Source organism: Centropristis striata, chromosome 13 (assembly GCF_030273125.1).
Source record: "Centropristis striata isolate RG_2023a ecotype Rhode Island chromosome 13, C.striata_1.0, whole genome shotgun sequence".
Taxonomy (NCBI): Eukaryota; Metazoa; Chordata; class Actinopteri; order Perciformes; family Serranidae; genus Centropristis; species Centropristis striata.
In genome coordinates this window covers 397,144-417,747 of record NC_081529.1, presented here as the reverse complement: position 1 = coordinate 417,747, position 20,604 = coordinate 397,144, and the positions used below count along the sequence as shown (strand labels likewise).

Genomic DNA, 20,604 nt, shown 5'->3' with positions numbered 1-20,604 from the left:
GACTGAGGTCCCCAGCTCTGGATCGGCTCCCTGAGCTGAGACTTCAGACGGTGATTGATGATTTTAATTAGATGTTGAGGCTCTACTGGGAGCTGTCAGGGAGCTAGAGTGCCCTCTTTTGGGCTTGCAGGACTCTGGCAGTGACCCAAATATTTGTGTGGTGTGTGATTATCAGTGAGTGAATGATCTCCCTCTTTATATTGTCATCTCTGGACAACTCTGCCTCCTGTTCAGAGCTGTTAGTACAGAGTTGACATGTTGAGAATCAAAAAACAGTCCAATTGTTGGAAATACAATGGCACTTGCAATCAAGTAGCTTGCCAACAAACATGCAATGAAATCTCAAAACCATATGAAAGCTCTCAACTCCTTTTGTATTAATATATTTATATAAATATATATATATATAGATGGCTGGCTTTGTTTGGTGCAGCCAGAAGCTCTCGTTCTGCTGCTGCACCGGATAAAAAGAGATCAGGTCCTCAGGATCCAGAGGCAAATGGCTAAGCACATTTGCACCAGACTGGTGCTATCGCAGGGAGTTACTGCTGAGCTTACCTTGCTGCACACACACACACACACACACACACACACACACACCAAAGCCTCTGTCAGCACAGGTTAGGGCAGACTAGCTGGTGTAAGTAATGTGCTTTGACCCAGATCAACTTCCAAAGCAATTTAGCCTCAGCTAGGGCAGCTTTAAAGGTCTGCCTGGTCTGGATTAGCGTAGCTTGGTGCTAAAGAGCGCACCTGCTGTATATATCAGCAATGTTACATCATAATGAAGTGATGGTGCAGGAGTTTTATTTAACTGGAGGAAGCTAAACCTGTACCCATGTTATTTGTGTCATTTATTTCATTGAATTTCACCTGTATTATTAAAGGGAAATCAGCAGCAGAGCTCCATGCTCAGGCCCCCCATAGTCCTGAGACATCTCCCCCCCTCCTGCTCTAATAATTATCATACAGTCCATAAATAGCTACTGCAGCCACAGAGACTGTGATAAGACACTTATTTCTACATGTACTGATGATGTAGTTTTTATACTCAAAATGGAGTTTGTAGTTATTGTTTCTCTGAAATAAAGCAACATTGAAATCTAAAACTTTGTCACAAGATAAAACAGACATCAAGGAGTTCATTTTTAGTTATAACTCAATTTAGACCAAAAATGTAGCTACTGCAGTTAGACGGTAGGACAGCACTAATCAGCACATTGGTTTGGACTGGATGGATGGATGTGTGTGTGAACATACCGTATCTCCTCAAATAGTAGCTGGGGCTTCTATTAATAAAAGATCAGTTTGGGACCCGGCTAATAATAGGGGCAGGCTATTAAATTAGAAAAGAAAATCTGATGAAGAAAATGATGTTTCCTGAACGGTGTTCTCCGTAGATCACCTCCTGGTTGGAGTTAGGATCTCAGTTTAAGGTGAGGCCTTGTAGAGAGAACTGTTTGGGGTTCAGGTGAACTTGGGCTCATGTTAACAACTTAAAGGAGGACTGGTTGGGGTCAGGGGTCAGGGGTCAGGGTGGTGACTGGTTGGGGTCAGGGGTCAGGGGTCAGGGTGGTGACTGGTTGGGGTCAGGGGTCAGGTTGGTGCAGGTTAAGGTTAGGGGTCAGGGTGGTGACTGGTTGGGGTCAGGGGTCAGGTTGGTGCAGGTTAAGGTTAGGGGTCAGGGTGGTGACTGGTTGGGGTCAGGGGTCAGGGTGGTGACTGGTTGGGGTCAGGGTGGTGACTGGTTGGGGTCAGGGGTCAGGGGTCAGGTTAAGGTAAGGGGGACACATATCGACGGGGGACAGACTTTAACACCGCTAAGACACCCGGCTTATAAAAGAGGCCGGCTTTTATTCACTAAAAACTGTTTTTACAGCCGGTTACTAAATGAGGCGGGTCATTAATAGGGCCGGCTTTAAACTGAGGAAATACGGTACGTCAAGTCTTAAAATAACTTTATTTTAATTTTCTGAGGTTGTATTGTGCTTAGACTTTATAAAAAAAGGTGATTGTAGCTTCCGGGTCTGAAAAGTGAAGCAGTGCAGAAGTGTCTTAAGCCTGCATTCTTTCTAATGGCCAGCAGGGGTCACTGTTGAGGTAAAAAGAAGTCCAATTGTATAGAAGTCTATGAGAATTTCACAATACTTCTCCCTTGATTTATTACCTCAGTAAACATTTTCCTAATGAGTTCATAGTCTTATATGGTCATTTTTGGCTCCAAAACCCCCCCAAAATGAAAATCTTGACCCTTAAAAACAGTCCCAAGGAACAGCACTGGGCTTTGAAGCAGGTCACTCACATAGATAGATATTTAGAAAGACAGACTTTATTTTCCCAGTTGGAAATAAAGGCCCAAAAATACCTCTTCCTGTAGAGATATATTGGTAAAGAGATGTCTATGCATCAGTGGAGAACGGTTTTGGAGTGTCACAACCGCCTGAAAAATACGTATTTGATCCAATCGGTCAAATCACATTGGAGGGTCTAGAAGAGTCACATGATTGAATCATTTTATTCCCTTTCCAAGCTGGCGGAGAGCAGAAGTGAAAGTTAGCTGGCTGGACAGCAGAAGTCTCTGGTGAGCTCTCTGGGCCACAAAATGCAGAAGATCCATAGAAGATCCAGCTCATTTTATGAAAAGAAGTCAAAATGTTTTCTACAACTCTACAATGTCATTCAGCGAACACTTTCATCCAAAACGATGTACATTTCAGTTCAAACAACCCAAGCAAAGATCAGGTCAACAGACAACATGAGTCAGTATCATGGCTTCAGGTTGGTTCCATCAGGAGCTAATCAGTGCTAATAGGGAGAGCTACGGGTAAATAATGCCTCTTTTCCATCCGTGTGGCCGTGTTCAGTAGAGAGCTGGGTCACTGAGAAACACTGTGTCCAGTTCTTTTTATACATCCAGACAAACACAAGCTATCCAGGCTATGGCCACTGGTTTCATACAGTCTGTGGTAGTTTGGATGTGAGACAAACTGGACTCACTGGTTCCACATCATAATACAGTGGCTGGCAAAAATATTCATGCCTCTTGGATGTTTCACCGTTTTGTTGCTTTTACACATGAAATCATGGTCGATATAATTTGGCCTTTTTAAAAAGAATTTGCACTCTTTCACTTTGATATTAAAGAGGGTTTTTTTGCAAATTCCAAATTATATCGACCATGATTTCATGTGTAAAAGCAACAAAAAGGTGAAACATCCAAGAGGATGAATAGTTTAGCAAGCCGCTGTAAATAACAACCTTTCTTTTTTTCCTTTCTATCAGCTGCTGCACATAAACCTGATTTATGTCTGTCCCTGTAAGATGCTGTTGTCTGTGCATGTAATGTGGTCCGGTTATTATTATTATTATTATTATTATTATTATTATTATTATTATTATTATTATTAGTGGCTGTGCTGCAGGCTGGTTCTGTCTGTTGGGATGTTAGATGTTCAGGTCTGTGCTCAGTCAGTGCCAGGTGTTCTGCATTTCACGCTCACTGCCCTGCGCCTCACTCGGGGAGCTAACCTCACACACACACACACACACAGACACACACACACACAGACACACACACACACACACACACACACACACACACACACACACACACACACACTAACCAGTACAAGCCCTCCTCCGGATCGTCTTTGTGCTCATTGTCTCTGTTCCTCTCATCTTGAGTTTGTTTCAGACAGCCTCTGCTGAACATTATCTCTGAGCCTCGGCTCCAACAGCTCCAACTTTTTTCTGTTTTTTTCTGTTTTTTTCTGTTTTTTCTCTTTTCTTCTCCTCTTTGACTGCTCTTCTTCTGCCTCTTTCTCTGTTTTTGTCTCTGTCTTCCTCTAATGACCTGCCTGACCATTCCCATTAAATCTGTGTGGTCCGAGTTGTTTCTTGTCTCTGTGTTTTCTGTCCACACACACACACACACACACACACACACACCTGCCTGTCAGGCTGGAGGGGGTTCCTTCCATGCAGCTCGCCAATCTGCTCACTATATCCGTGGTGCAGCACACACACAAGAGATGATTCATCACAAGACTGAAAAACTCACATATCATAGCAAGTTGAAGGAAAAACACTCTCTCATATACTTTCACAGCAGAAAACTCAGACTTGGACAACTTCATACTTGTCCTTTTCCAACATGCAGCAGAAACAAACCCACTGAGACGCTCGCTCCATCAAACACACCTCCTCTCCTCTCCACCTTTACTTCCACTATAAACTCTCACCGTGACGGTGGGGATGGCGGTGACCAGCGAGTAGACGAGCACCGGGGGGATCTTGCTGGTGTCGTCGGGACCCGGGTACGGCTTGGAGAAGGTCTTGTCGTAGCAGAAGAAGCCCTGGATGTGCACCGGGAAGGTGTCCGTGTACTCGAAGTAGTAAGCCAGCAGCACCGTCCCAGCCATGATCACCAGCTGGAAATAGAACATTATCCCTCCGTTAGGAAGAGAGGAGACGAGAGGTGAAGAAGAGGAGGGAGAGGCAGAGGAGGTGGAGGTGGAAGAGGAGGAGGAGGAGGAGAGGAAGAGGGGAGAGTCAAGTCCCTGTTCCCCTCCGCCACGGGGAGATGCATAGGAAATATGAGAGAGAGACGGAGAGAGAGAGAGAGAGAGAGAGAGAGAGAGAGAGAGAGAGAGAGAGAGATGACAAGATAATAAGAGAAGAAAGAGAAAAGGAAATCTGCAGATGGAGGCTTCTCTCTTCAAGGGATGAACACAAAACAGAATAAAAGAGGCTTCCGCGGCAGCGCAAGCAGCAAAAACAAAGAATTACACAGAGAGAGAGAGAGAGAGAGAGAGGGAGAGGGAGGGAGAGAGAGAGAGAGAGAGAGAGAGAGAGAGAGAGAGAGAGAGAGAGAGGGAGGGAGAGAAAGGGGGAGCAGCCTTTATGCTGCCAGCACTCATGAAATCTACTACATTTGAGCTGTGGGTGTTATTTGTAGATGCTGTGTGTGTGTGTGTGTGTGTGTGTGTGTGTGTGTGTGTGTGTGTGTGTGTGTGTGTGTGTGTGGTAAGAACATAAGGCCAGGATTGGGTAACGCTTCATATTCAGGTCCTCGTAATAACCATTAATTAACAAGTAATAAGGCATTGTTCTCACTTTAGATCCGGTAGTTGCAAAAAGCATAGTTAACTTATAATAGATGAGCAATAAAGTATATTTTAGTGCCAAAGTATTTTTGGCAACCCATTTTTGCATTTTAAAGTTTTTCATCTACGACAGAATGCTGTATCTGCCGATAAAATGACAAAATGGTGAGCCAAAAAACATACGGTTGCGTAACTCCAGTTGCGTAGAGTCACTACTCTCCAGTTTCACTTCCAAACGTTGCTGGGCGGCTGTGGCTCAGTTGGTAGAGCGGTTGCCCACCGATCGGAGGGTTGGTGGTTCGATCCCCGACCAGCCTACATGTTGAAGTATCTTTGAGCAAGATACTGAACCCCAGATTACTACCGATGCTGTGTTCATCGGTGTGTGAATGAATTCCCAATGGTGGCAGGTGGCAGCGTTTAGGGCAGCCTCTGCCACCAGGATGAATGTGTGAGTGAACGGGTGAATGAGTCAGTCTGTAGTGTAAAGAGCTTTGAGTGGTGGCAAAGCGACCAGAAAATCGCTATATAAGTGCAGGTCCATTTACCATTTACAGGCTCTTTCAGTCTCATTATGTTACACTCGGGAGCGGCTTCTGAGTCAAGTGTGACACCTAGTGGTACAATGTGGTACAGCAGTCCAGTCCAGTGTTTGGACTAAGTTGGTTTGAACATTTTACACATGGTAGTTGCTGATTTATCTGGATTTCTCAGGGCTTTTCACTGAATACAGCTGCCTGCTGATAATAATGATGTTGCTGAAAGTACTAAACCAAAACAGTACATTGTGGGCTGTAAAAACCAAAACATTAAGCTGAAAAAGGGGAAAATGCTGAGAGGAAAGTCTGAAATAATGTTGCATGGAAGAGGAATTTCTGTTTTCCTCCCGTGTTGTTGTGAATGAATAATGGCGAGGTGTTTGAGGACAGAGGAGAGCTGAGTGTCTGATCCCTCAGGGACGTTCAGAGTCACTGAGTCACTGAAACATGGCTCCGCCCACTCCGCTGGCACATGGCGTGGACCAAACACACAGTTCATGGACTGTTTATAAACACCCACCGACATATACAGAAAGAAACATGTATTTATATACAGCACATACCATATCTATTTATAATCAATAGGTGTTTTTTTCTTTATTTGTATCAAACAGCCTTCATCTTCTCCCTTGAGAGAGATGTGTTCTGCTATCTGTGGTTGTCATGGTGAAATCAGGTTTATTGTCTTTATTTTTAGTGCTTTAGTGGTTCACAAAGACCAGGGTGGTGTCATTGTTACACTTTAAATGAAAGGTGGTGCTGGTGGCTGCATGTTGGGAGGCGAGGGGCTGCGTACGCTCCTGGTGGGAGCTGCTGGTGGGAGCTCCTGGTGGAGCTCCTGGTGGGTTTGCTTTGGGGGAGAGGGGGTGTTTGATGTGTGTGACTCATGAAGCTTTCCCTTGTTTTCCTGTTTGAAACACTAGTACTCCTCCCCTGCATTTATCCAGCGTATTGTGACTGGCTGACTCATGTTTGCTCCACTGAAGGAACACCAGTAACTCACAACGCCGCCTTAAAAATCCCTCGTATGCTTACAGTAGAGTTCAGCTGCTAACATGCCTTCTTAATTTTCTCTGAGAAACATGAAAAGGGCAGAAATTCGAGAGTGCCATTTTGCCTCGAGCTCCTGCAAACCTACAGGTCAAAGGTCATATAATTTAACTTTTAACCTGCATGTCCAGCAGATAGAAGCGCTGCTTTTTTGGTGAATCATCTTCCGTGATTCTGGCTTTTTTTTCGCTCAATTTTAGGTCACGCTGGGCTAAAAAAGAAGCATGGACTCAACATAATGCACTGTAAGACTGTGTGCATTTAGAGTTATTTTTACTATACCTAAATACTAGGGCCAGGGCTTGATTAAAAAAATTAATCTACTTAATTAGAGGCTTGTAATTAATTAATCTAAATTAATCGCATTTTAATCACATATAAATATTTGACCTGAGAACTGTGAGAAGTAATTTTTTTCACATGGATTTTTAGTATACCATTGAATAATGACTGAAAACATAAGCTGAAGCAACAAAAATATTGTTTATTTTTGTTCAAGTCTTCAACAGACCAGTGCAGTTTTGCCATTAAGTGTAGCAATAGCTTTATAACGGGGTCTCAAACTCAAATTACCTGGGGGAAGCTGGAGGCAGTATCAAAATGACCAAAAAAAGACACAAAATTACAACAAAAAAAAGACACAAAATTATTTAAAAAAGACACAAAATGACCCAAAAAAGACACAAAATGACATATATATATTGAGAAATATAGTACAATTCAGCTAGCTTAGGTAGGTAGTCCCTCTGTAAACTAAAATACTTTGGTTTTTTAAGTAAAACACAATACTTTCAAGTACATTCAGAACATTGGAAACTGTGGGAGCAGGGAAATATACTCGGCTTGGCTGAGTCCCTAAAATTATGACCGAGTTACTCCCTGACAGGACTGGGTCACTTAAGGATAGGAGGTCAGAGGTCAGGGGAGGTTTGTTGGGGAGAAGCAGGATAAGGAGGGAGACAGGACGTGGAGGCTTCAGCAGGCAACAGACACACACATAAAGTTTGAAAGGTCAGTGAGATGTTAAATCTCCAGATGCTCGGTTAAGGTGGTAACCATGGCATCGCACAAACAAATTGACCAATTGCGTTAAAGAGCCCACCCATATGTACGCGGTGCCCAACCCACGAAGAATATATGTAACATTAAGGAAGTTTGTAATCACTCTGTCTTGGGGCCATCGGGGTCACATGGCAGAGTCCAGCGCTGAGCATTGGCTATGATTCCTTCAATACTTGACTTTATTAATTTGTTCTGAGTGTTTTGTAAGACCAAGTTTAGGAAAAAGACCCCGGGTGAGAGTTGGAGGCTGTAAAAGCTTTACGCTCTAACAAAACCCTTATTAAGACTCTTATTATTACTTATGGACGCTTCCATCCGTTGGTCTTTAGTAACTAAATGTCCCATCATCCACGGGGCCAACCAAAGGTCTCATCAGCTTCTTCCTTCATGTTCACTGTGGTTTGTTGTTGTCTCAACTCATCAACGCTAGTTGGTGCTCCAGTATAATCGCTCCTCCTGAAACTCATCCAGGGAGAAACGTTCTGCCACGCAAAAATAAGTGTGATTAAAATGCGTCAATTTTTTTAACGCATTAATTTTTGTGTAATTAATTCATCTTAATTAACGCGTTAAAGTCCCGGCCCTACTAAATACATGTGCATATCTTTATTTCCCTCTCAGAGAAACCGTGGTGATCACACAGCTTCGCCAGCTGCTTGCAGACTGTTTTGCTGAACCTGTTATGTGTGTGACAGCAGCTCTTTCACACCCTGACAACTTCCTTATATTCCCTTTAGCACTCCTTCACACTCCTCTACCCACTCTCACCTACAGACTCTCTATCTCCCCTTCCCTTTTCTTATCTCTTGACCTCTCATCAAAAAACAGCTGCCATTAATAGAAAGGGGGGACAGGTTTGAGAGTAAAGACCCCATCCTACTCTGACCTATTTTATCGGGAGATGGGAAGGCAGATCAATAGCGAGAGAGCTGCGGCTCGACGAGATAAAAGGTCGCATTAAGACAGCTGAAGTTGTGAGCTGTCACAGCGAGGCTGCCTGTTATGAGCGTGACGAGTGTGAAGACTGCTTCTATCCTCAACCCTCTAAAAGATGTCATCATCTCCCTTCAAGCCTTCATATCTCCGCTTTGAAAATATACTTAATACCTGTCGGATTATCAAGCCATTACCACGCTTCTCCTCATTACGTACTGACATAAAACAGATTCAATTATTTCAGATATTTTGAACAAGCTCAGTCCCATTCACAGATACATGAAAGTCCTACAGGATGTAAGTGACTGATCTATCAAAGACAAGACACCTTTACTTGGGTATTTTAATTGAAGAAACTTTATTTGAGCCCCTCGTATTGGAGAGAGAAACATTACAGGTCTTATTCCACTACAGGTACACTTCTATGATGAGGTAAAATTACCTTTTAAATAAGACTTTGCATATTAAATGTGCAGGAATATGATGCTTTCCAAGGCCCCCACAAACTGCATTATGTTAGCCGCACTCTGGCAAGACAATTTTGTATTTACTTGGGAAGTGGGTGTTAAAAGTGGGTCCACATCTAAATGAATGCAGATGAGGTTTTAATCAGTCTCCTTTGCTCATTTTCATTTTCCAACATAAACTGCAGAAGAGGTCGTGTGTCAGTACCAGAAGTTACTGCTCGTAGGTTCGTATGGCGGTACAACGCTGCATTCTAAAAATAGCACACATACTTTCACGGTTGTAAAAAAGGCTGCTGATTCTGTGGATTTATGTTGTAAAACCACTGAGCTAGGTTTAGGGGAAAAAACTTCCTGGTAAGACTTTATAAAAGACAGAAAATAAATGTACGAAAATGCTGGAAGTGAAGTAGTTACAAGGGTCACGTGACTACCGTAAGTTACGTAAAAAAACATAAGTTACATTCAAAAATGTGATTCACCTAACTTAAGTCAAAACAATTTACTTTAGTTTTCACCTGAGAAGCAAACCCCGCTCTCCTGGGTGAAAGTCCACAGGAATTCACCCTTTTAAACCTAAATTACTTCTACGTCAGCAAGATGCTGCGGACGCATCAGACGGTAAAACACGAAGACATAGCTTGTTTTTCGCTGCCTGTACACCGAGGTTATTATAGCTAACGAAAACTAGAACTGAAAAACATTTTCGTTAACTGAAATAAAAAGAAAAATGAGAGTTTTTAAAAAAAAACAATAACTAACTGAAACTATATTGTGTGATTACAAAACTAACATACGTAAACCTTTTTGGTTGATATGAAATCTATTTAATCTATCTGGTTTTATGACTTAATAAACTTATTGGGGCTGAGATGGATCAGACAAAGGAAATAAAGGAAACATTTATTGGGACTTTTTTGACACCCAACAAATACATTACAACAAAACTAAAACTAACACCAGCCATCCATCCATCCATCCATCCAACCAGCCATCCAACCAGCCATCCATCCATCCAGTCATCCATCCATCCATCCATCCATCCATCCATCCATCCAACCAGCCATCCAACCAGCCATCCATCCATCCATCCATCCATCCATCCATCCATCCATCCATCCAACCATCCAACCATCCAACCAACCATCCAACCATCCAACCAACCAACCAACCATCCATCCATCCATCCATCCATCCATCCAACCATCCATCCAACCATCCATCCATCCATCCAACCAACCAACCAGTCCCATTGATAGGTGGATTAGAATTTAGAATTATCAGTATCACATCAAAGATACTGGTATTGGTACTGGTTCACAACTTACGACCAATACCCATATTTACCAATCATAGCCTGTCAAGCTTTACGTTTCTCTCCATGTTGGAGCAGTGTGCATGGGGATGCTCTGTTCTCTGTATCTCAGTCTAATTGTATATCTGGCTGCAGCTGATAAAATCTGACTAATGGTAAAGTGCATATATGTTGCACAGACGTGAAAAGATTGACAGGCGTAGCAGCAGTAACTAAGGAAAGCTGGTCATCTGTAAAGTACAGCATGTAACAATTACTGACACGTGCTGAGCATACTAGATTAAAAACCTGGATGATGTCATTGATCCGGGTCACATGATACCTTTACTAACAACCAATCATGGTGTTTAATAATTGCACCATGATACATCATCAGTGTTAAATAAAGGGGGAATTATGTAAAGACTTCTCCACCACTAATGACATTATTTTTATGGGAAAAAGTACAACTTGTTGAGTATGACAGTTACTGTGTCCAATTACCATTGAGCCTGAGCTGGCTCCTTTAGTTCATTATATAAATATGCAGCAGAAATGATCAGAAACACATAAAAGAGCTGAAGCTTGTTTTATGTGACACTGCAAAGAAAGTCTTAAATCCTCAAGTGACAAGCCAAGTCAAAAAAATTACCTCCGTTTGCACATTATCTTCCTCTGAAAGGGCACTTTATTCAGCGGGGACTCACCCTCACATTCCCAACGGCAGTACAGGATGAGATCCTGCCCTTTTCTCAGAAGACAATCCAGTTTTACCTGATATCTACCTGTGTGACAATAGAAATGTCAGTGTGTGTTTCAACCAGGGATAGAAACCTGCCAACTCGAGCATCTTTAACATGAACTATCAATTAAACGCTTTGTTTTTATACATAATCCAGGATGTATAAAACATGCATACATGGGCAAAGTAAGAGATATATATACAGTACTATGCAACAGCCTGTTTTGATAAAGGACGAAAAGAGACTTCCTGCCAATCGCAAAACTAACTCAAGTGAGATTAAACTGTGAAGATAATGTCGAGGTGTTCAGTGTTTTATCTTTTAGCCCAGAAAAGGCATGAGGTTAGTTTTCACAGTAATCTTCATATTTAAATGTGTTTTGTGTTTAAATAAGTTTGGGATCAAATTAAAACTCAGTAATTCATGCTAGCAAGCAGGGCCGGCTCAAATTAATACTCTTGTATTTCTGTGTGTTTTGTAATTGTTATTGCAACTTTCAGTTTGTGTTGTGTATTAATTTGAAGATGTATTAAAGTATCAGACATATAGCAGTTTAAACATGCATCACACAGACTTTGACCAACAGTCTCAGTCTCTTTACAGGAAACTCCTGTTGATTAAGATCAGAGCAGCTCTGAGTTAGGAAATCCCACTGCACCATTTGGAACAATAACAGGAAAGCATGAGACCTGACACACCAACATTAGATATAATGGTTAGACCATAAATTAACGGTTCCATGCTCTCTCTTTCTTCTCCTTCTCCTGTCCTCAGTCTCTCCATCCCTCCAACACTCCTCTCCTGCCCTGCCACATGGAAAAAGGGTTTTTAACTTTGCTGAATTTTTCATATCTGTACTTCTACATTTCAACTGCTGGACTGACTCTCTGTGACTGAGTCGCCAAGAGGCAGCAAGAGTTTACAGCAGCAGTGACATCAAGACGACTGAGAAACACAGCACAGAGAGATGGAGAGCGTTTTGGGAAGACTGGGACGGAGTCCAGGGAACAGCAACAGCCGGCGGCGTGTGAAGGAGCGACCACACAGAGTTCACTGCAGCTCTTAAATATAACTCCCTCCCTCCTCTAACCTGCATACAAACATGCTCTCCTTGCACAAACCCAAATCATCAATCTTTAGTTGTTCTACAAACAGGAATGGACACATTTACAAGGTTAGCCATACTTAATGAACTGTGTTAATACTTTATAGGAAGGAGTGTGTGTGATGATGTATCTAGATATAGGGCTGTGTCTATTTCCTGGGTGTGGTTGAGGCATTAGTGTGTGCAGTCTAAGCTCCTTATGATACTACACTGCAAAAAAAGGTGTTTAGTCTAAAAACCAGATCAAACAGTAAATCTAAAGGTCTAAAACCAGATCAAACAGTAAATCTAAAGGTCTAAAACCAGATCAAACAGTAAATCTAAAGGTCTAAAACCAGATCAAACAGTAAATCTAAAGGTCTAAAACCAGATCAAACAGTAAATCTAAAGGTCTAAAACCAGATCAAACAGTAAATCTAAAGGTCTAAAACCAGATCAAACAGTAAATCTAAAGGTCTAAAACCAGATCAAACAGTAAATCTAAAGGTTTATTAAATTAAGATTATTAAATCTAGAAATAAGCATGTTGAATGCTTAAAATAAGAAATTAACTCTTAGAACTAGATTTAGAAGTGTTAGATAATTTATCTTACGTTGCTTTTTATCTTGGTAAGAACCAAATAATCATCAGGTCACTCTGCTCGGGCCAGTTCATCACTGCTGGCAGCTTTACTTTATCTGGTTTTAAGAGTTAATTTATTATTTTAAGTGTTCAACATGCTTATTTCTAGATTTAATAATCTTAATTTAAGAAATCTTGTCAAGGTAAATTATCTGTCCATGCAGCAAGATCATTTCCCTCAGATTTACTGTTTGATCTGGTTTTAGACCTTTAGATTTACTGTTTGATCTGGTTTTAGACCTTTAGATTTACTGTTTGATCTGGTTTTAGACCTTTAGATTTACTGTTTGATCTGGTTTTAGACCTTTAGATTTACTGTTTGATCTGGTTTTAGACCTTTAGATTTACTGTTTGATCTGGTTTTAGACCTTTAGATTTACTGTTTGATCTGGTTTTAGACCTTTAGATTTACTGTTTTATCTGTTTTTTAGACCTTTAGATTTACTGTTTGATCTGGTTTTAGACCTTTAGATTTACTGTTTGATCTGTTTTTAGACCTTTAGATTTACTGTTTGATCTGGTTTTAGACCTTTAGATTTACTGTTTGATCTGGTTTTAGACCTTTAGATTTACTGTTTGATCTGGTTTTTAGACTAAGCACCTTTCATGGCAGTGTGTTTTAAATCTGTATGTATATTTGTAATTCTGTCAGCAGATGCAGCAGTCTGAAGATAATTTCTGCTGTGAGTAGGCATCCAGCAGCAATTTATTTTATTGTCATGACTGCAACTATCATTGTATTGAGAAGGTGCCATTAACTCAGCACAGCGCTCCTGTCTTCATTAGCAGTTTCATTTTGATTAGCCACCAAGGTGTTCCTATCTGCTGGCTGAACACAGTCTAGATCATTGATGTATTCACTAACTGATTACTGGGTTAGAAGATGGCACCCAAAGCTGCTCAATGGGAGAATATTAGAGGTGAGAATCAGCGTATCGGCCCCATGATGCCATTTCATCCTGATACTGGAGTCACAAAACAAAATTATTGAGATTTTAAGCATTTTGCGATTTAACTGTTTAACTGCATTTTGTTTCCTCAAAATTAAATTCAATCAAGAATTGTTTTGTCAAATAAGAGAAAATTCTCAGTCTATTCATCTCACTTCAGTTTTTTATTTCTCCACAATGAGAGTCAAAGCCACAGACTGACCAACAAAGTATTCAGTCAAACTGAACTGATATCAAACATGTTGGACGACAACAACTGCAGCATTTTATCAAACTTTCCACAACTTTAAGTATGAATAAAAAGTTAGGGGTTTTTTGGCTGGTAGGGTGATGTGATCCTGCAACACATGCAGGATGTGTTCATGCTGACTGGAGGTATCGTGGTCATGACTTGTTATGCTAACATTAGTTAGCATAACATTAGCTAGTTCAGACAGACACTGTGCTCATTTAAAGTAATGACCGATCTACTGTCTTACAGTGTGTTCCCACCAGATGCAAAACAGATTTTCATCTTTCATTACTCCCGCAAGTTTGACTGCAGGATCAAATTTGTGTTAATTCACATTAGTCATGCGAGACACAGAGGTGTAAACAACATCATCAACCGCGGCCCAAATATCCTCACAGCTCAGTGGATATTATTCCTTCACAGCAGCTTTGTCTAGATGACAGTATGATGCTAACACAGTGGTGGAAACCCACAAATACACAGATTTTGCTCTGACTTAATTGCAAAAAATGTATCAAAAATATGCCAAAATAACTACATCATGATGCCAATGTGAAAAAAAGGACTGAAATTCTGAATATAAGTGGGACAGTTTGTTTTGTCTGAAGAACTTTCTCCCCGTGCTGCTCAACACTACAGGCTTTGATTGATCAGCTCGCTGCAGACTCAGAAACTCTCTCAGTGTTTTGGGAAGAAACTTGCAACTACAATGTTGTGTACATTTAATTCCTTAATGTAGTTGTGTAATACTGGGGGCCTGGTGCAGAGTAACTATGGATGCTACATCTCATAATGAGTCTGATAGTATCTAGTTGGCCCTTTTGTTCCTGCCCGTTATTAAAACTGTACTCCCCCAGAGTTTAGCATCTTTATGCATCAATATAACATATAGAAATATGTTGTGTTATTGTGAAGTTGCCGTCTCTAGACAACATTACCTGAGACCATCTGCAAAAACATTCTGCTCCGCATTTAGTCATCGATCATTTCTTCCTGTTTGTTTTTCCATCAGCCTTTAATAGCTCTGCTCTCAGCCATTAACACAGTTATTAAGAGGTTGGGTGAGTTTGTGCTGGAGGTACACTGCCCTCTTCCTGTTTGCTGCTGAAAATCAATCAAACAGTTCAGTCAACAATAATCTTATTTGATCACAGAATATGTTCCAGAGCTGTAACAAGGCTGACTGTCTGTCTGTCCGTCTGTGTTTCTCTCTGGTCCGTCCCTGCTGCTGTTAAAGTCGTGTTGCCTGTAAGAGCAGTTTTGTGTTTTACGGACGGAGTATTTAGAGCAGAAGGACGCGAGGCACAGGGGTCCTCCAACACACACATGCTGTCCATTAAGAGGACATCAGACACGCTGCACTGCACCGGGCCAGCAGGACAACAGTCCTGGGGGAAGGAAGGAAGGAAGGAAGGAAGGAAGGAAGGAAGGAAGGAGGGAAGGAAGGAAGGAAGGAAGGAAGGAAGGAAGGAAGGAAGGAAGGAAGGAAGGAAGGAGGGGACTGCACTGCAAAAACTTTAGTCTAAAAACCAGATCAAACAGTAAATCTGAGGGAAATGATCTCGCTGCATGGACAGATAATTTACCTTGACGAGATTTCTTGAATTAAGATTATTAAATCTAGAAATAAGCATGTTGAAGGCTTAAAAGAAGGGCCGGGACTCGAGAAAAAGAAAAGACGAGAAAAGTGAGTAATAAGAGACAAAGGAAGGACAGAAAGAAGAAGGGAAAATATAAATATAAAGTGTGGAGTGGAGAAGAAGAAGGGTTAAGGAGATAGAGGAGGATAGAGGGAACAGGTGCAGAGCTCGGGGCGGTGGCGCTAAAACTTTAGCTCCTCCGCTCCGTCTCCGTCTAGCTCATGTCCTCGTTTCATGACTTGTTTCTGCTCCTCAGGCAGCTGGAGCTCCACATCCACTCATGACTGTGATTCAGCGAGTGGAGATGAGGTTAAATATGAAAACAAAGTAAAACTCTTTCCTTGACCAGTTAGCGTCGGTGGCTCAACAACCAGCTTGGTGTTGTTTGTGTTTGTAGCTTTACCTCGGTGGCTGCTGGCAACGTGAAAGCATGTGTGTGTGTGTGTGTGCGTGCGTGCGTGTGTGTGTGTGTGTGTGTGTGTGTGTGTGTGTGTGGTTATGGGAAGTTGTGTAATGTTCTTATCTCTGGAGGTCTGAGCTGTGTGTAAGTGTTTCTTAGCATTTCCTCTATTTTTGGAGCAGTTTTTAACACGAGTTGATATCCGATCCGCTTTATTTATAGAGCACAATTTTAGCAAACACAAGGTTTCCAAAGTGCTGCACAACAATAAATAGATAACACAATACAAAGAGATGAAGTTAACAATAGTACAGTATAATACATTTAAATTAGAATAAAATAATATAAAATAAATTAAATGTAAATGTACTGCCTGCAAAAAATAAAATATGCATGTATACAAATAAAAACATAAAATCATAAAATCAACACTCTACATGGTGTTAAAAGCCAACGAGAAGAGGTGGTTTTAAGAAGAGATTTAAAATGAGACAGTGAGGAGGCTGTCTCATGTGCAGCTCAGAGAGGAAAGGAGGAGCAAGACCATTTCAAGCTTTTAAAGCAAATCAAATTATTCTAAAATGAATCCTAAAATGAACGGGCAGCCAGTGCAGTGACTGTGCCAGGTACGGCTTTACCTGAACTGAAAACTGAGGAACCATCAGACTTTAGACGCAGATGTTGGACAGAACCAGGTTAGCCATTCCCAAGCCATATGCTAAGCTAAGCTAAACCGGTGTTGGTTTAACTAATACCATGAACACCTAAATAGATAGATAGATAGATAGATAGATATACTTTATTCATCCCAAGCTGGGAAATTACAGTGTAGTAAAGATTGAATGAGATTGAATCCAGAGTGAATTTTTTTACTGACCAGGTGTAGGCCTATCACACAATGGGGCGGAGCTCCCCTAAAAGGGGGCGGAGCTCCCCTAAAAGGCGTCCAATCGGAAACAGTGCAATGCCACAAGTCGCCACACAGACGCTTCTCGCTTTAATAGATAGATTAACCCCATTTGAATAATTAGGAGGTATCGTGTTTTCTCCATAATGCCTGGTTTGGTGTGAATGCAGCTTAATGTTCATCTGTGTTTTAGAAAGCCATGACAAACATAAAATAAATATGCACACATGGTGATAATAAAAAAGTAGAGCAAGATATAATGGCCGTCTTGTATTATCTGCCTTTACTGGCCTATAGATATATCTGTATGCAGTGGTGGAAAAAGTATTCAGATCCCTTACTCAAGTAAAAGTACTAATACCACACTTTGAAACGACTCCACTACAAGTACACTGCGAAAAAGTGTTAAATTAGGATTATTAAAACTAGAAATAAACTCTTAAAATAAGAGATGCAAGCAGCGATGAACTGGCTCGAGCAGAGTGCAAATTATTTGTTTCTTACCAAGATAAAAAAAAACTTTAGATTTAGAAGTGTTAGATAATTTATCTTGTTTTAAGAGTTAATTTCTTGTTTTAAGAGTTAATTTCTTATTTTAAGCGTTCAACATGCTTATTTCTAGAGGTGCAATACAGAACTGTGTCATCGGCGTAGAGATGGACCTTACAGTTTGTTATAGTGGATGTAATGTTGTTAATGACAATGGTAAACAAGACAGGACCCAATACTGGACCTTGTGGGACCCCCTTTGTTAATGGTAAAAATTCAGAGCAGTTGGATGTGAGAGTCACACATTGCCGTCTATGGGACAGGTAGTCCTGGAGCCATTACATGTACTAGAGTCAAAGCCAATGTTACATAGAAAAGATCTGTTTTCATTCCAGCTAAAAAGTGAAGTATCTTGGCTGCAATATTGGTAAAAAAGTTCACCTTTCCCTTTTAAAATTGGTATTCACAATGGTCTCAAAAACCCAATATCACCCATGCCTTATAAACAAGCTGTTTTGTAGTTTATCTTGGAGGACTTGTAGGTTTACACGTGTTTTATGGGTTTTGTACTTTATGTATTTACTAAAACTCACTGCAGCACTTCTGCTGTGAACACAACTAAACAGACTCAACAATAAAGGTATTTGGTGTTAAAGCAGAAAGACACACTCTTGTATTCTTCTGCACAGAACAAACATGATAAATTATTGAACTGGTTTCCTCTGCTACGTATTCCAGAAAAACATGTTTAATGTTGGACGACTTTGACCTGTATTGTTGTAAAGTGAGTTGGAGTCTGTTTCCTCAACCAGGTTTAAAGCCAAAAACCTCCTACCAACCAACCAACACTTTGCCAGCACCACCACCAACATCACCACCCACCTCCTCCCACTGCCAGCTCCTTTATATCTCTTCTCTACCTTTCATTACACAGAGGAAATGCCCTAACACAATTCTACAAACAGGAAGACTTCTGTCATCCTAATGTGGGTTATTTTGTACAAACTGGAAACTGACAGGCGGTCAGTGCTAATTACAGCTTCGCAGTAGGAGCTGGAACAGCTCAGTGGTCTGAACTGATCTCTAATCTGTCATTCTAAATACAAGAGAGGCTCCCTACTGAGACTGGAGGGACTGGGACACAGAAACAAAACCTTCAAAAAGCCAATTGTTGAAGCAGACATGGCTGTAATAACCCATCTCTTTGTTCATTACCCCCAAAATGTGTCAACAATTTGACAACAATGCTTAAACTGTTTCCAGCCATGGCACTGCTCCCATTCTCAAAGAGATTATTTACACTGAAAAATCCCTTTCACAACAAGACACTCACCAGCCACATTATTAGGCAGACCTGTGCAAGTGTTTGTTAATGCAAATATCTAATCAGCCAATCACATGGCAGCAACTCAATGCATTCAGGTATGTAGACTTGTGCTGTACTAAAGTCAAGGATCTTCCTTCAGAGTCGGTCCAACAGAGGCCAGAGTCCTTCCTATCACTGTAACGCACTAATGGAACAGTGTTCATCATCGCATAATTGGACGTCCTGCTTAAATTCAGCGCTGCAGTTTAAAAACAGTTATTTATAAATAACAATAACGGATTAAAGCAGACTGTCTGTCCCTGTTAACCCTGTGGAGCTCCAAAAGCTCCAAATAATCAGACTTGTTGCCTCCATCAGAGTATAAAACAAAGCAGCGTGGAGCCCTACTGTACATTTACCTCTAAAGTTCTGGCTGTAAACTCCATGAGGCCAGTTTCAGTTTGATGATGATATACCAAGTAAAACTGGAGACAAGCTCAAATAGATTTAGTATCAAATGATAGAACTGGATGGAACCCTCTTATATGGTAGATTTGACACCTTTGGTCACATTTGACACATTTACAATTCTTTATTGAGCATGATAGTGTTTTGAAAGTAAAAACAATATTCTAAAAACACATTTTATGTTGGACTAAAGGACTAATAAAGACACAAAATGACTAAAAAAAGACAAAATGACTAAAAAAAAGACACAAAATAAGTTTTAAAAAAAAAGACAAAATTCCTTGAGTGTTTCCAGGAGTTAATCTGCTGATACGGTGATCTAAAGTGTGTGAATGTGATTGTATGCAGCCAGGCGGCATCACTTAAAGCCATAAGAGCATCTTTGGCCATGCAGAAGTTTTCACGCCACACATTTTCATCAGCTACTCCTTCCACAAAGTTCTCCTCCATCACTAGATCTCCCAGGTCACCAATCGCTGCATCCAGAATGTGATGGAGGTAATTCCAGATCCTTCTCTGTTCACTAATACTATCTGTACATATCCTGGACATTTGGTGGAAAGACTCCTGTAAGTTTATTAGAGCTGCCAGAGCAGCTTGAAGGTCCCACCATGGAAATAATCCCACGTTTCTTTATTTCCTGTCCTGGAGCATGTATGTGACGTAAAGGCTGGAGGCACATTTTAACGTTTTTAAGACCCAAAAACTCTGACACCGTCTAAACGAAAGGCACTTCACATAAAATATTTTAGTAACACTTTACAATAACCATCTAAGTAATGTTTATAGACATAGTTTATAAACCAATTATTAACCATTTACTGTGTGCTACACATATTTAATATTTAAATGTTTTCAAACACTTTCTTAAAGGTTCATGAATCTTTTTTGAAATAATTTACAAACTTAACATTGGTGTTAAAAATGTCATTATGAGTGCAAAACTATTAATAAACTAATAATTATAATGTAATTGTTAATGGTAAACTAACAACTTTTTTATAAATTATATCCATCCATCCATTCTCGTCCGCTTATCCGGGGCCGGGTCGCGGGGGCAGCCCCTCTCTATTTACCATTCTAAATGGCCTATATACGGTTTATAAATGATGATTACACTTTAATAAACCATCAATTATAAATGATGGTTATTGTAAAGTGTTAGTAATATTTTTCCGTCGTGTAACGGGGCCTTAGTTTTAGTTTTTCAGCCCACATGAATGTGTAATGGGATCATTGATTCCATTTGTAGAGTAAACTGGCATCGTGTGTTTGGTATCTCTCTACATTCC

General features: G+C 40.7%; 1 protein-coding gene across 9 annotated transcripts in view; it reads right to left on the bottom strand.

Moving 5' to 3' along the window:
• plppr2a (phospholipid phosphatase related 2a) overlaps window positions 1-20,604 on the bottom strand; it is a 100,658-nt gene that overhangs the window by 25,443 nt on the left and 54,611 nt on the right. For 7 of the 9 annotated variants that reach the window (XR_009395513.1, XR_009395511.1, XR_009395512.1 and 4 more), the window contains one exon: window positions 4,242-4,430. Coding sequence is in view for 6 of the 9 variants with exons in the window: in XM_059348776.1 (XP_059204759.1) it covers window positions 4,242-4,430 (189 nt within the window). In the remaining 3 variants the exon portion in view is untranslated. Of the gene's footprint in view, window positions 1-4,241; window positions 4,500-20,604 lie in introns of those variants that run through there. The other 2 variants (XM_059348778.1, XM_059348780.1) reach the window with 1 other exon arrangement.